The sequence below is a fragment of the Lepidochelys kempii genome, chromosome 1 (assembly GCF_965140285.1).
Source record: "Lepidochelys kempii isolate rLepKem1 chromosome 1, rLepKem1.hap1, whole genome shotgun sequence".
Classification (NCBI taxonomy): Eukaryota; Metazoa; Chordata; order Testudines; family Cheloniidae; genus Lepidochelys; species Lepidochelys kempii.
Window position 1 is genome coordinate 74,438,822 of NC_136380.1, and position 12,545 is coordinate 74,451,366.

General features: G+C 40.8%; 1 protein-coding gene across 14 annotated transcripts in view; it reads right to left on the reverse strand.

The window, feature by feature from the left end:
- PCDH9 (protocadherin 9) overlaps positions 1-10,892 on the reverse strand; it is an 892,742-nt gene extending 881,850 nt beyond the window's left edge. For all 14 annotated transcript variants that reach the window (XM_073346260.2, XM_073346237.2, XM_073346252.2 and 11 more), the window contains exons 1-2: positions 10,316-10,892; positions 5,947-9,117 (exon numbers count right to left, since the gene is read on the reverse strand). In XM_073346260.2, the coding sequence (XP_073202361.1) occupies positions 5,947-8,982 (3,036 nt within the window). In that variant the 5' untranslated portion in view covers positions 8,983-9,117; positions 10,316-10,892. The remainder of the gene's footprint in view (positions 1-5,946; positions 9,118-10,315) is intronic.
- Between the last annotated feature and the right edge of the window lie 1,653 nt (positions 10,893-12,545).

Genomic DNA, 12,545 nt, shown 5'->3' on the forward strand with positions numbered 1-12,545 from the left:
AATACAGGTTTTAAAGGATTTTAGGATGTTTTTAGATGGAAGATGCTAAGTAAATTCAAATATTATCTATGGCTATTACTAGATTTTTCAGAATACACTGCTTTCTGACTGCTACATTATATTCAGTTATGTTGAATACCAGATGGGTCAGATGAGGCCCACAGTAAGCAGGCACAATGAGACTGCACTGAGCAGGCACTTTTGTAAATGAGAGCTGTATATATATATATATATATATGTGTGTGTGTGTGTGCATATGTGTGGATAGATATACAGATATATGGGCATATGTGTACGTATATATGTATATATAAAATATGTGTCAGTGTATTACATGCTTGATATATGGATAAACAACTCTAACGTGAAAATGAATAGTATAGCATTCATGGAGCAATTTTACCTATTATTCACCATTCCTCACATTAAATTTTGTATGTGTTTGTTTTCTGCCCCAATATGAACTTCTGTGTAATCCATACAGGTAAACTGTGTACTTAAAGAGTTGTCAAATGTAAATGGGTCACAGTTTTCATATCTTTAACATCTGTTGTTTATATCCAAGAAAGCACACCAGGGGCAAGAAAATTAATTCCCCAATTGCTGTCAACTGAGTTAGGGAACAGCAATAAACAGCTTACTGTAAAGCCTCTAGCTACAATGAAATTGCTGTCAATAAAGTGTGGCTGATATGGTTTTGCTAGAAGAATAGATTCTTTGAAAATGAAAATCTGAAATGGTAACTAGAAAGATCCCTTCTTGTCCCGAAACACAAAAGAACAGTACCACAAAACTCCAATAGCATTAAACTCTTAGGATCCTGTTCTCTCTACCATGTGTGATGTGATTCTTATTAGCATTTATGAAAGTTAGGCACTGCACATCCAGGTGAGAACAGACTGCAGTGATTCAGACAAAAATTCTCTGCATGGAAAACTGATTTCAAGAGAAAGGAAGCTTGCTAGGCTTTTACTGTATGTAGCTGTATACACAAAATGTTCCTTATTATAGCTTAGCATTTACAGTGCCACAATTGAAAACAGTATTATAGCTTAGGGTTATGTTCAGATTTCCATTATAACCGTGAGTTTTCACATGCTCTTAACTTGCTGAAAAACTCTCCCTTTCAGCTGAAATTTTCCATGCTTAGTCTCAGTTCAAAGATGAATTTCTTTAGCCAGTTGAGCAAAATATGTTATCCTATTTTTGAGCTATGCAAAGATGGAAAAACATACTGTACTTTTTCAGCATTTCCAGTTTTTTAAAGACATACATAACTCAAAAACAGCTGAATTTTATATGTTGAAGTTCTCTCAGTGGCTAGTCCTCACCAAGGACTAATGTCCAGGCTAATGTAAAAATAAAATAAAAATAAGCATAAATAATTGAAAAATGAAATTATAGTTGATAGAAAATGCAACTTTGTGCATCTGCAGTAAAAAATTGCCACTAAGAACAATACTATTTACGGGACTATGGAATGCTATGAATATGTAATGGCAATCTTTACAAGGTATGAAAAATTCTGTACTGCTATTCCACTGTGGATTACCACAGTTGCACACACTTTCAACTTTGCAACTGTGGAAGAACACATTAAATGCATTAGTGTTTTAATCTTTTTTTCCTTAATTAACAGAGAAACTGAATACAAAAGCTTCAGGTTACAATTTTAAACACTCCAAAGTCAAAAATGCCAAACATTACATTTGACAGAGCAAGCTTAAGTGATCTTCACTCATAATAGTGAGTCTTCATTCTTCATATTCACGCCTTACTCAGCAAAACTCCCACTGACTGAATAAGGAGCACAGAACTGGCCCCACAGAATACACTGCATTACTGTTATGCAGTTAAATACATACTGTAATATGCAATATGGAAAATGTGTGTCAATTAAGGTTACTATGAGATCCTTAATTTTTTGTATTTTTTGTCTTTTGAGTGCTTGAAAATGTAGGGCCAAAGTCAGTGCTTGTTTACCTTGATTGAATTCAGTGGAATTGTGCACATTTCCGAAAGGGTTTAATTTTGGTCCAGATACAGAAAAGTATTAAAGCATGTACTGTAGTCCATCCCAACTTAGGATAACATTTTAGCAGATGATTACCTCTGATCCTGTGCTTACATCCATTGACTTCAATGGAATATATGTATGCACTTTAAATTAAGCACACACTTAAGTGCTATTCTGAATAGGAATGCTTCCATGAATTGAAGTCTTTGCTCATAACTTTCCCTGTGACATCAATGTAAGTGTTTAGCCCTAAGTTACTGCAGTTTTACAATGGTGTAACTCCTTCCAAATTTGTTGGGACAGAGTTACATTAGTGTAAAATTGGAATACAGTGTGGTGATTTGACTTTCATTGTCTATCATTTCACTATTTATCCTATTGCTAATATTATGACCCTGAGTAGGGTTTTTATAAAAGAAAACCCTTTCACACACAAAAATGCAACATGCTGTCTTCTGCTGTATTTTGTACTTAGTTGTTTGGTGCATTGGCTTAATATTTTGGATACTGTTTTTATTCAGCTGAATACTGAAATGAACAGTGACGGAACACCCTGCATAGATTTCAGTATTATTCATGGGTCATATTAGTGACTACAAAATCTGAGCAACAAGATCTGACAGTGGGTAACATTCTTTTCATGCTCCTAATTATGTTAATTAGCTCTGAAAGACACTCCCAAGTTCAAGTATTCAAAAGTGCTCTGCTCAGAGCAGCTACCAGGTGTTCTGCATCATAGGCACTTGGGGAGGGCTTTGGTTTTTATACTGGGCACTTTTTGAAACACCAACCAGCATAATTCAAAGTGGTGAACAGAAGTTTAGCCAAGCAATTTCCATTGGATTTGATGGCAGTCACATAGCTAAAGCCCAACAAAGTATTCTGAAAATTTAGGAGTCCTGAAAGATTTTATCATGGGACCCAGTCCTAGCAGATGACTTAAAGTCAATGGGAGTTTTGCCTGAATAAGTGTGTTTTAGTTTATCTGCAGTACCTAATGCAATGTATAGGTGTTTTCATCTTGGATAATAATCTCAAATGACATTTTTAATGGAAAATATATCATGATAACATTTCTCAGGTAAATATTCCCCTAACCTTCTCCCTTTTTTATTCTCTGCAACGTTTCATGGACCCTTTCCAAATTACAGAAAGAAAAACTTTCTGCAAAAGATGCTTTTCTATAGCTTTATGGCATAAAATACAGAAATCCTCAATTCTAAATGCAAGAAAACAGTACTATGCACGGAATTAAACATTTTTTCACAGAGGACTTTAAAAAAATGCATTTCAGATCTTACATTATTTTCACCTAACATTCTATAAGAAAGATTTTATTTAAAATTTTATATTCTACTTTAAGGACATACTCTATATCAACAAGGCTTTAAAAAACCCCAACAACCCCTACCTATGAAACTATATTTAATTTCTGTATCGTCACAGGGAACAGTAGCAAAGATACATCCTAACTCTAGAGATCATAGATAAATACCAGACTGCTAACTCACGCTGCCACTGTTGGCTGAACTCAACCATCAGAAAATGTTATAAGGTCAAAAACCTCAGTTCCTGTACCACTGATCAACTGGAAAAACTCTTTTAAAAAATCAGGCTTATGAATGGAAAAGCTCAATTATAATAATTGTTTATATTGTTTATGTTTTATATAAAAAGAGTAATAAAATACAGTTGCATTTTCAGTCCCATGTAACATTATACCTCTTCTATAGACTGATTCAAAGTCCATGGAAGTCATTGAGAATCTTTCCATTGCCTACAACAGGATTTGAATCAGGTCCATAATAAGAGTGTGAGTATACTGACTTGTGTTATTACTAAAACTCAAGCAACATTTGTTTAATGTAAAGAACAAAAAAAAGTGAAAATGTTGCCTGTAGGTTTTCTGCCCACATTCAGCATCACTGTTCAGTGCTGACATATTCTGTCAGCTAAATCATTTTGGTGAGCTTAATTTCCTTTAACTTCTTTGGGACGCTGAAGGGGATTAAGAGTGATTCTTTTAACAGAACATGGGAAGTTAATTTAAGTAAAATTATCAGCACCTCTGAAGACCAAAGAAGGAGGTTTTCAAATTTTGTAACTAAAATGAGGGAAGAGAGTATTCCCTCATCTGAACAACCACAGATTACCCAGAGCTGCTCTGCACTGGAGGTTTTGTAAATCAGCATTTTTAAAAAAATGTATGCTGACAGGAGTGCTACTGTAGTGCATAAAACATTCTGAGAGTTTACAGTGCTTTAAAGTCCTTGTGAAAGATAGATTTTTTGGGTGGAGAGTTTTCTAAGTGTTTCTTCAGTGTCTCATTTCAAGTCTATTGACGATTTTTGGAGTAGTTACTTAGAGAGCAGATGCCTTGTAAGTGCCTGTTTAAAACAAGGTGTCTTGTTAGTATGACAGCTTACAGACACCCAAAAGTCAAGACATGGTTTGGGGAACATCACATTCATCTTAGATAAGGCTAATTAATGCAACAGCAAGGAAATTACTTGGTCCTAAACTTGCTACTGACAAAATCTTTTTGCAAAGACAAATTTAAATGTTCCTTGCCTGCTGCTCTAAGATTCATACTTTGTGGACCCCTAATAAATTCAGACAAATCACCATATATTGAAGAATACAATGCCTACAGTAACATGAAGTTGATTGCTAAACCCTAGAAAGTTGGTGCAGTGAAAACTAAGCACTAAGAAGCTGCTTTGCAAACCTGTACATTTAACTACTGGTTGCTCCAGTGCAACTATGATTAAACAAAAGGTTTCTTTGGCTGTAGTACTACTTTGATCCTCCCTCCCCCATTTCCTATCTACTGCAGGATTGGCACCTGGCCAGCACAAGCGACACAGTACCTTAGTGCCATCTACAGGCTATACTGACATTCTAATTTAGTGGCAAAAGACAAGCATCAATGAAATAAATTAGACAGCGCTGCATTTAAATCTTTATTAGCAAGGAATTATTAGACCTAAGAAAAACTAATGCTGGATTTGGTTGAAATGTGAGTTTATCACCTTCCTAATCCCTCTTCATATGGCATATTTCACAGTTTAAAAGGAGTTATGACAGATCACTTATGCATAACTAAGATGAGAAAATACGTACAATGGGCTGATTTTTTTCTGCATAATTAAGTTGTATTTAGAGCAAATGCATTTGTTTTGAAAGTATACTTTGGCCATTTTTGAAAATATGCTAAAAACTTTCTATTAGATCCCCTACTTTACTCTATAACAACAAAATAATTACAAATCAAAACAGAGGAAGACTTCTTTATGGCTTAGTTATATCCTACCAACAAACCATATGCTTCACAGATGAAGTTCCTTGGAAATTCTGCTATCTTTGTAAGTGAAAAAATAAGAACCCCTTTAACAACAGTAACTTAACAATATTCCAAATTAGTTTGAAATATAAAAGACACTCAAACCAGCCTCACTTGAAATTTAAAAGTGAATTTACATATCCCCAAAGTAACACATTAATCCTGAAACAGTCAAATTTTCTCTTTGAGTGGAATCTGGCATATTAGAAAACACAGTTTTTCTTCTTCAGTAACCTTTACACTGGGACACCCTTGGGAAAACAATTTGGCTTTTAACAATCTTTTTCCATTTTTGATCTGTTGTTTATGCACACACACGTGAGAGTGTGTGTGTGTGTGTGTGTGTGTGCTTGCATGTGTGTGTATATGTGCACGTTCTTTTTAATAATCAGTGACTCTTAAAACTGTGAAATATCAGAGGCAATTTACAAGTCCCCAGATAGATGGTAAAGTGGTCTTTTTTCTCTCTCTCCATATTATAACCAAGCTAAAAGTAGACCTAAACAAAAGACAAACTGGCACTTTAATACTGGTTGATTGGGCACTTGTATGCAGTACTTATAGACCAGTAAAAGTGCTCATTTACCTGTCTGGTGTGTAAGGGGCCCTTTGTCTTGAAGCCTCCTTGGGAACTGCACTCTGAGGCACTGAAGTGATCTGAACTAGTGGAAGAGCGTTTGGAAAGGGTGTCACAACCACCAACAAAGGTGTTGTCCAATGGAAGTTCCTGAATCACATGATGCTTTTTCACTGATACTGGAGTGTCAGGTTTAAGATGAAAAGCAGACTGTGGAGAGGCAGATTTGTAATGCTTAGCAAGATCAGGACTGTTAGGCTTAAAGGTTGTTGGTGGTGCTGTGCCCCAGTCAAATCTTCCTATACTTTGCTCCTCCAGCTCAGCTGGAAGGCTTATCGTCCCGTTGATAGGTTCATGAACAGCATCATCAGGTTTCGACTCCTCAATGGTAACAAAGTTCAAAAGAGAACTTTTAGGAGACTTCCTTTTCTTCCTTTTCTTTTTCTTGTTCTGTTTGTTCTCCTGATTGGGAGACATCCATTCAGCACCTTGCTTGCTCCTTTGTGCCGCTTTGAACCTAGAGGCATGTCGACAGCGAACCAGAACTGTGACAAATATCACCACTATCACAACCATAGCACCTGCCACTATAGCAATCATGATAGTAAGATAGTCCTCATTTTGATAGGGTTGGCTACTGTCCCCTATATTCCTGTCCAAGGGTGTTTCCATAGTCCTACGTATCAAGTCATAAATATAAGAGGCATTTCCAGCAGTGTCATTTACATACAAAAATACAAGCACAAGAGTATGCAAGGATTTAGGATAACCCAAGTCACTTATGTTGACCACTAAACGATGCAGCCCCACATCAGTAGGAGCTGGTTTTTCTTCCAAAGTAATATTACCTGTCACTGGATCAATACGAAATAAACCTTTGTTATTTCCACTTACAATTGTATATTTAAGTTCAGCATTCATTCCAGTGTCTATATCCACAGCAAATACTTCTGCTACGACAGAGCCTGGGATTGCTGAGAGTGGCACCAACTTAAAAGAAGTATTAGAAGGTGGGTATATGACAACTGGGCTGTTATCATTAACATCCATGACATTTATTGTTACTTTTGCTGTAGAAGAGCGAGGAGGTTGTCCTCCATCAATGGCCTTGACATCAAAGGTGTACGAACTCTGCTGTTCTCGATCAAAAGAAACATTGGACTTTATAACTCCAGAGTAAGGATCCAGCACAAAGTTCTCATTATCATTCAGGATGGAAAGGGTCACTGCTTTATTTTCCCCGGCATCTGCATCGGTCACTGTGATCACTCCCACAGTGCTATACTTTGGTAAGTTCTCAGATACAAAAAACTGAAAGTGATTATGAGTAAATTTAGGACTGTTGTCATTTTCATCCAGCACAGTAACAATTACAGCCGCTTGACTCTGCAGAGGAGGGGTGCCGTTGTCCCTTGCTGTTACAGTGAAAATGAAACGTTCTTGCTCTTCTCTATCAAAAACTCTGGAGGCTGTCAAAACTCCCGTCTTTCGATCCAGATCGAAAAAGGAGGCATTAGGGCCAAGCTGATAAACAATGTCTGCATTTTTCCCACTGTCTTCGTCTGTGGCACTAATAGTTGTTAAGTATAGACCACGACGGTTGTTTTCAGAAACTGACAGCTCAATTACAGGCTGGCTGAAAATTGGAGGGTTGTCATTTTCATCCTCCAGTTTAACTCTTACCAGGGCAGTCTGGTTCAAACTGGGCTTGCCAGAATCAGAGGCAACAATTTTAAAGCTGAATTCTTTGGTGCCCTCATAGTCCAACAAGGAAGAGGTCTCTAACAAATACTGGTTGTCATAAACTGCCTTCAAGTGAAATGGGACCTCTCTCTCAATGAAACAGATCACTTTGCCATTCACATCAGTGTCCTTATCTGAAACTGTAATTAGGGCAATCTTTGTATTGACAGGATCTTTCTCAGATAAGTATACTGTGCCATTGATGGGACTTATAATGTACCTGAGGTCTATGTTAGGAGGGTTATCATTTACATCAGTGACATTGATGGTAACAGTTGCCCGAGCAGGAGTAGAGCTACCGTCACTGGCCAGCACTGTCACTTTGTGAATAGCAGTCTCTTCTCGATCTAAGGACCTCTGAACTGTAATCAGCCCTGTTGTGTTATTTAAAGCAAAGAGCCTTTTGGTTGCAGGGGCAACTTGGGCACCAAAAATATATCTGATTTCTGCATTGCTTCCTACATCTGCATCTGTAGCATGAAGCTGAATTACAGAGGTGCCTACTGGGGCATTCTCTGGTATGTGAACCTCCACCTGACTCTCTTTAAAAACTGGCCTGTTATCATTGACATCACTTACTGTGACTTGCAGTATGGCTGTGCTGGATTTCTGAGGGGTTCCTCCATCCTCTACTTTGATTTTCATCACATAGGTGTCCTTCTGCTCTCTATCCAAGTTTTGCTGTACAATTAGTTGAGGCCATTTCTCTCCTTCTGGAGTTTCAACAATATCCAGTCCGAAGACACTCTGCCCATTTAACAGTTCATAGTGCTGTACACCGTTGAAACCAGTGTCAGGATCAGTTGCTGATGGAATTGGAAAGCGGCTGTTGATCAATGTGTTTTCAGGTATGGAAATATTAATGACAGGGGATGGAAACATAGGTGCATTGTCATTGGTATCTTTTACAATTATTTTTATTTTGATCAGTCTAAAAAAGTCATTGGGGAGAATCACCACTTCAAGTTCAAAAAAACACTCATTTTCTTCAGCATAGGAGGCTCCAGCACAGAGTTTTTCTCTGTCTATTCTATTAGAGGTGGTGAAGATTTCCCCGGTGGTGCTGGACACTTTGACCAAAGGGGCATCCCCTGCTTTAGAAACCAGTCTGTAGACAAGGCTGGCGCTGGTCCCTGTGGCAGCATTGATGTGAGAAATGTTCAGATCCTTTGGTATGTTTCCTATGGGTACATTTTCAGGCAGCTCCTCTCTAATAGTGTAAATAAGTTCTTGAGCTATAGCTGAATCCAGCCTTAAACAGGCAATCAGAGCGGCCAACAGGTAAAAATCCCTCAGGTCCATGATAATGTGTTTATTCTCTTTTTCTGGATTTTAGGATTTAAAGGTTTCCAAGGAGGAATGGTGCACGATTTGCAAGAGGAGGCGTGCATAGACTGCAGGATGCATTACATCTCATTTCTTATTTGGAGACAGCAACTGTCAACACAATCACACAGAGGAGCATTATTGTTTCACAAAAAAAACCAAAACAAATCCACAACCACCAAAAACTACTACTCATTTTCGCAATGCACGCTTGCACACTGTACATACCCCTGCTCCTCCCTTTTACAAGCAATCCCGGACGAATGCACCAATATCCCGTTAGTTACACATACCGAGAATGGAATTAACTATTTGCCATACTAAAAGGCAGCTACAGTTTCAACACGTACTTTCCAAATCGTTTCTTAGCACTTGGTGTAATAATCAGTAATGTGCAATCCCCCCTCCACCTAGCCATTTGGTGACAGTGAAAAACCTTGCTGTACTTCTATAGGATTCTGTGCTAACTGCAATGTCAGCTGCCAATCGTAATTTGTTGTTTCCTTCCGTGCGGGTTTTGGTTTTTTTTTGTTTTGTTTTGTTTTGTTTTTTTTGCTAACCAGATTTTTCTTTCCTCCTGGTGCCTTGCATACCCCACTATTGCTATCGTACTGGGAAATAAGCACCCGGACATGCTGCAGCAGCAGTCGTCACTGGCTACTTCACATCCCTATTAACTAAGGAGACAATAACAGGACTCACAGTTTCTTACACAGTGAGCTCGGTGTCTCGGCTCCAGATGTTGGATACTTCACCTTATGTTTAAACTTTATCTGATTTTTAAAACAATCTAAATCAGAGGGATTGGGGATTCAAAATGCAACTTAGAAGCAACCTAAATGTTTGCAAAGAACATGTAGAAAAAAAATATGTTCTGATCACAGGAGGAGGGGAAAAGGTGCAGTCTTTTACCATTGACACTGATCTCCCCTCAGGATGTTATTAGCAGCTGTCACACATAAATACTGCAGACTGATAATGCAGGTTAAAAAAAAAAAGACTTCTGCCTAAATGCTCTATTAACCGCAAATTAAATGGTGCACGGCTCCAGGCATCTACATACTTTAGTGGAATTGGTCAGCGCCTAAGCACTACATCTTATCTGCATTAAAGCTGCACGGTAGCTGATGCCTGTGATCACTTCCAGCAGAGTGATGCAGGTAGGGATGCAGAGACAGCCGAGTAGGTGAGCCTTTGCCACGAACAGCAACTGAATCAGAAACACAGATTCTCTACCTAGATAAATATATTTAGTATTTTTGTAGAAAAAAAAATCAGAGACACGGTGCATGTGTAACTTTGCACTTACACTGGTTGTCTACCTTTGCCGATCTGCTGCGGCTCAGCAAGGATCTGATCCAACACATACAGCACAAAGCATCTGCTAAACCACCGGTTTTGGAGAAATCAGCAGCAGCCAAACGCTTGCTCTTTGCGAAATGTGTTGCTTCGGGGTGGGAAATTAGCAACTCCAGAGAACAAATTCACAGTTCTGTCGTTAGTCATCCTCTCCACGTTTCATTTCTATCCGGCGACGATCCTTCTGGTGCTTAACGTGCATACACCGCCACAACCAACCAGCAAGCACAAAAGCCAGTGCACTTCTTTAGATCAGGGGTATTTTCCACTCTACACTGCACACATTTTCCATTCCTGTCTCCTCAGTGTAGAGAGGCGGGCATGTTAAGTCTGTAAGTTCTTATTAGAAATGTCAGAGTTGGGCTGGTTGCTGCTGCTCTCTCCTTCTTTGCATCTCTGGGGTGATAGGAGCCAAAGGATATCCTAATAGGTTATTGCTTTAGTGATGGAAGGAAGCTACAGCGCGTCCCCTGCCTTTCTCCCTCCTAGTGTCTCTTTCTTTTTCTCCTTCTCTCTCTCTCTCTCTCTGAACTGAAATTTCTTGATATAACTCTCAATAAGCCCAGAGGGAGGGTGTGAGCATTGCTAAGCCACGCCTCCTGTGGCACCCGATTGGCCTGCAGCAGCAGGGGTGGAGGCTGGAGCGGCGCTGCCCTGGCATTGGCCGCCAGGCGCGTCGCTCGGGCGGCCGGGGCCGCGGGGAGGCGGAGCGGAGGAGGAGGAGGAGGAGGAGGGTGAGCGGAGCTTGCCGCCGCCGCGCGGGATGGTTAATGGGTTTGCGGGCAGCGGCGGGGGACAGGAGCGCGAGGGATGGCGCGGGAGCCGGGACCTCTTGGGTTCAGCCCGGGGAGCCGCTGCCGGGCTGCCGGGAGGAGGCTCCTGCCTGCCGCCGCCGCCGCCTTCCAGACGTGGGCAGGAGGGGGGGGTCCGTGCATGCGCCCGCCTCCCAGCGGGACGTGGCTGTGTGCTCCTGAATCGCAATGCGGGGGAGGGGAGCGCGGCCCCAGATTGCAGGGGCGGCCGGCGGCCCTGCGTGGTGCCGAACTGCGCCGGGCCGGGGGCTCGGCGTGGCGTATTCTCAGCGGGCTTTAGCGGCGTGTGCACGCCCCCAGTTAGCCTGCGGGGAGCCACGCGAGGGGCCACATGCGTTTTAACCGCGGCGTTGGAGCGGGGAGCCCCGGTCCCCAGTCACACCAGCGCGCGGGAGGAGGCGAGTGGGGGGCGCTGGATGGCGTGAGCGGGTGCAGCCTTTACAGCAACTGCAGCGGCGGGGGTGGGGGGGGGGGGTTGGCTGAGAGCAGAAGCCCAGTCTGCCCCGGGTAGAGCTATTGCCTCTGGTTCTCATGGAGCAGTCTCCTTCGGTGCTCTTAACAGGGGAGGCTTCCCCGCCCCCCAACCGTGCACCGCTTCTGCGGGCTCTCCTAGCTCCGACGCCGCAGGAGGCCTGTGCTGTGCAGGGTACGGCTACTTGTGCGTCAGACTCCCCTATCAGAGTTGCTGGAGGGCTCTCGCCGGCCGGCATCGCTCCTCTCGCTGTAGAAAATATCGCTCCCTTGTCCTCCTCCAACTTGTTTCAACTTTATATTTAATACATGCCTCTTCATCTATAATTCAGATTTCTCTGACTCCAGCTCAGTCTCGCTTCCCGTTGACTCCTGCACGCCTTCCTCATTTTCCTTTCTGAAGGCTTAGAGGAGAATTTGCTAAGAACATGTGGGGTTTTTTTTGTTTTTGTTTTTTTAAACCCCCTGCAGTAGTGAACGGAAAGACATTCGCTATTGTCTAATCAATAATAAAAACAATAATCTCTTCTAGCCTGTAAGTGACACATTTACTTTGTTCTAGCCTGGAAGACCCTGCTATAATAAAATGATAACCTACTCTGCTATTACCTTTAAAAGTGTCACAAGAATAGGATCATAATGCATTTCTTCAACATCTGCAGCATGAATGAACCTTTTATCTGAATATTTTTTGAAATCCCTAGGCTTTCTCAGCCTGAATTTACCTACCTTATCATCTAACACCTATGAAACTTAACAACTCAGGTTAAAATGGCCACAATAAGTAATTATGGTATTGTTTATGACCACCAAATCTATGTATATGAAAACAAGAATAGCATCAATATAAGATTTTCAGGTCTTAAACCATAACATGAATACATACTGTGCCCATTT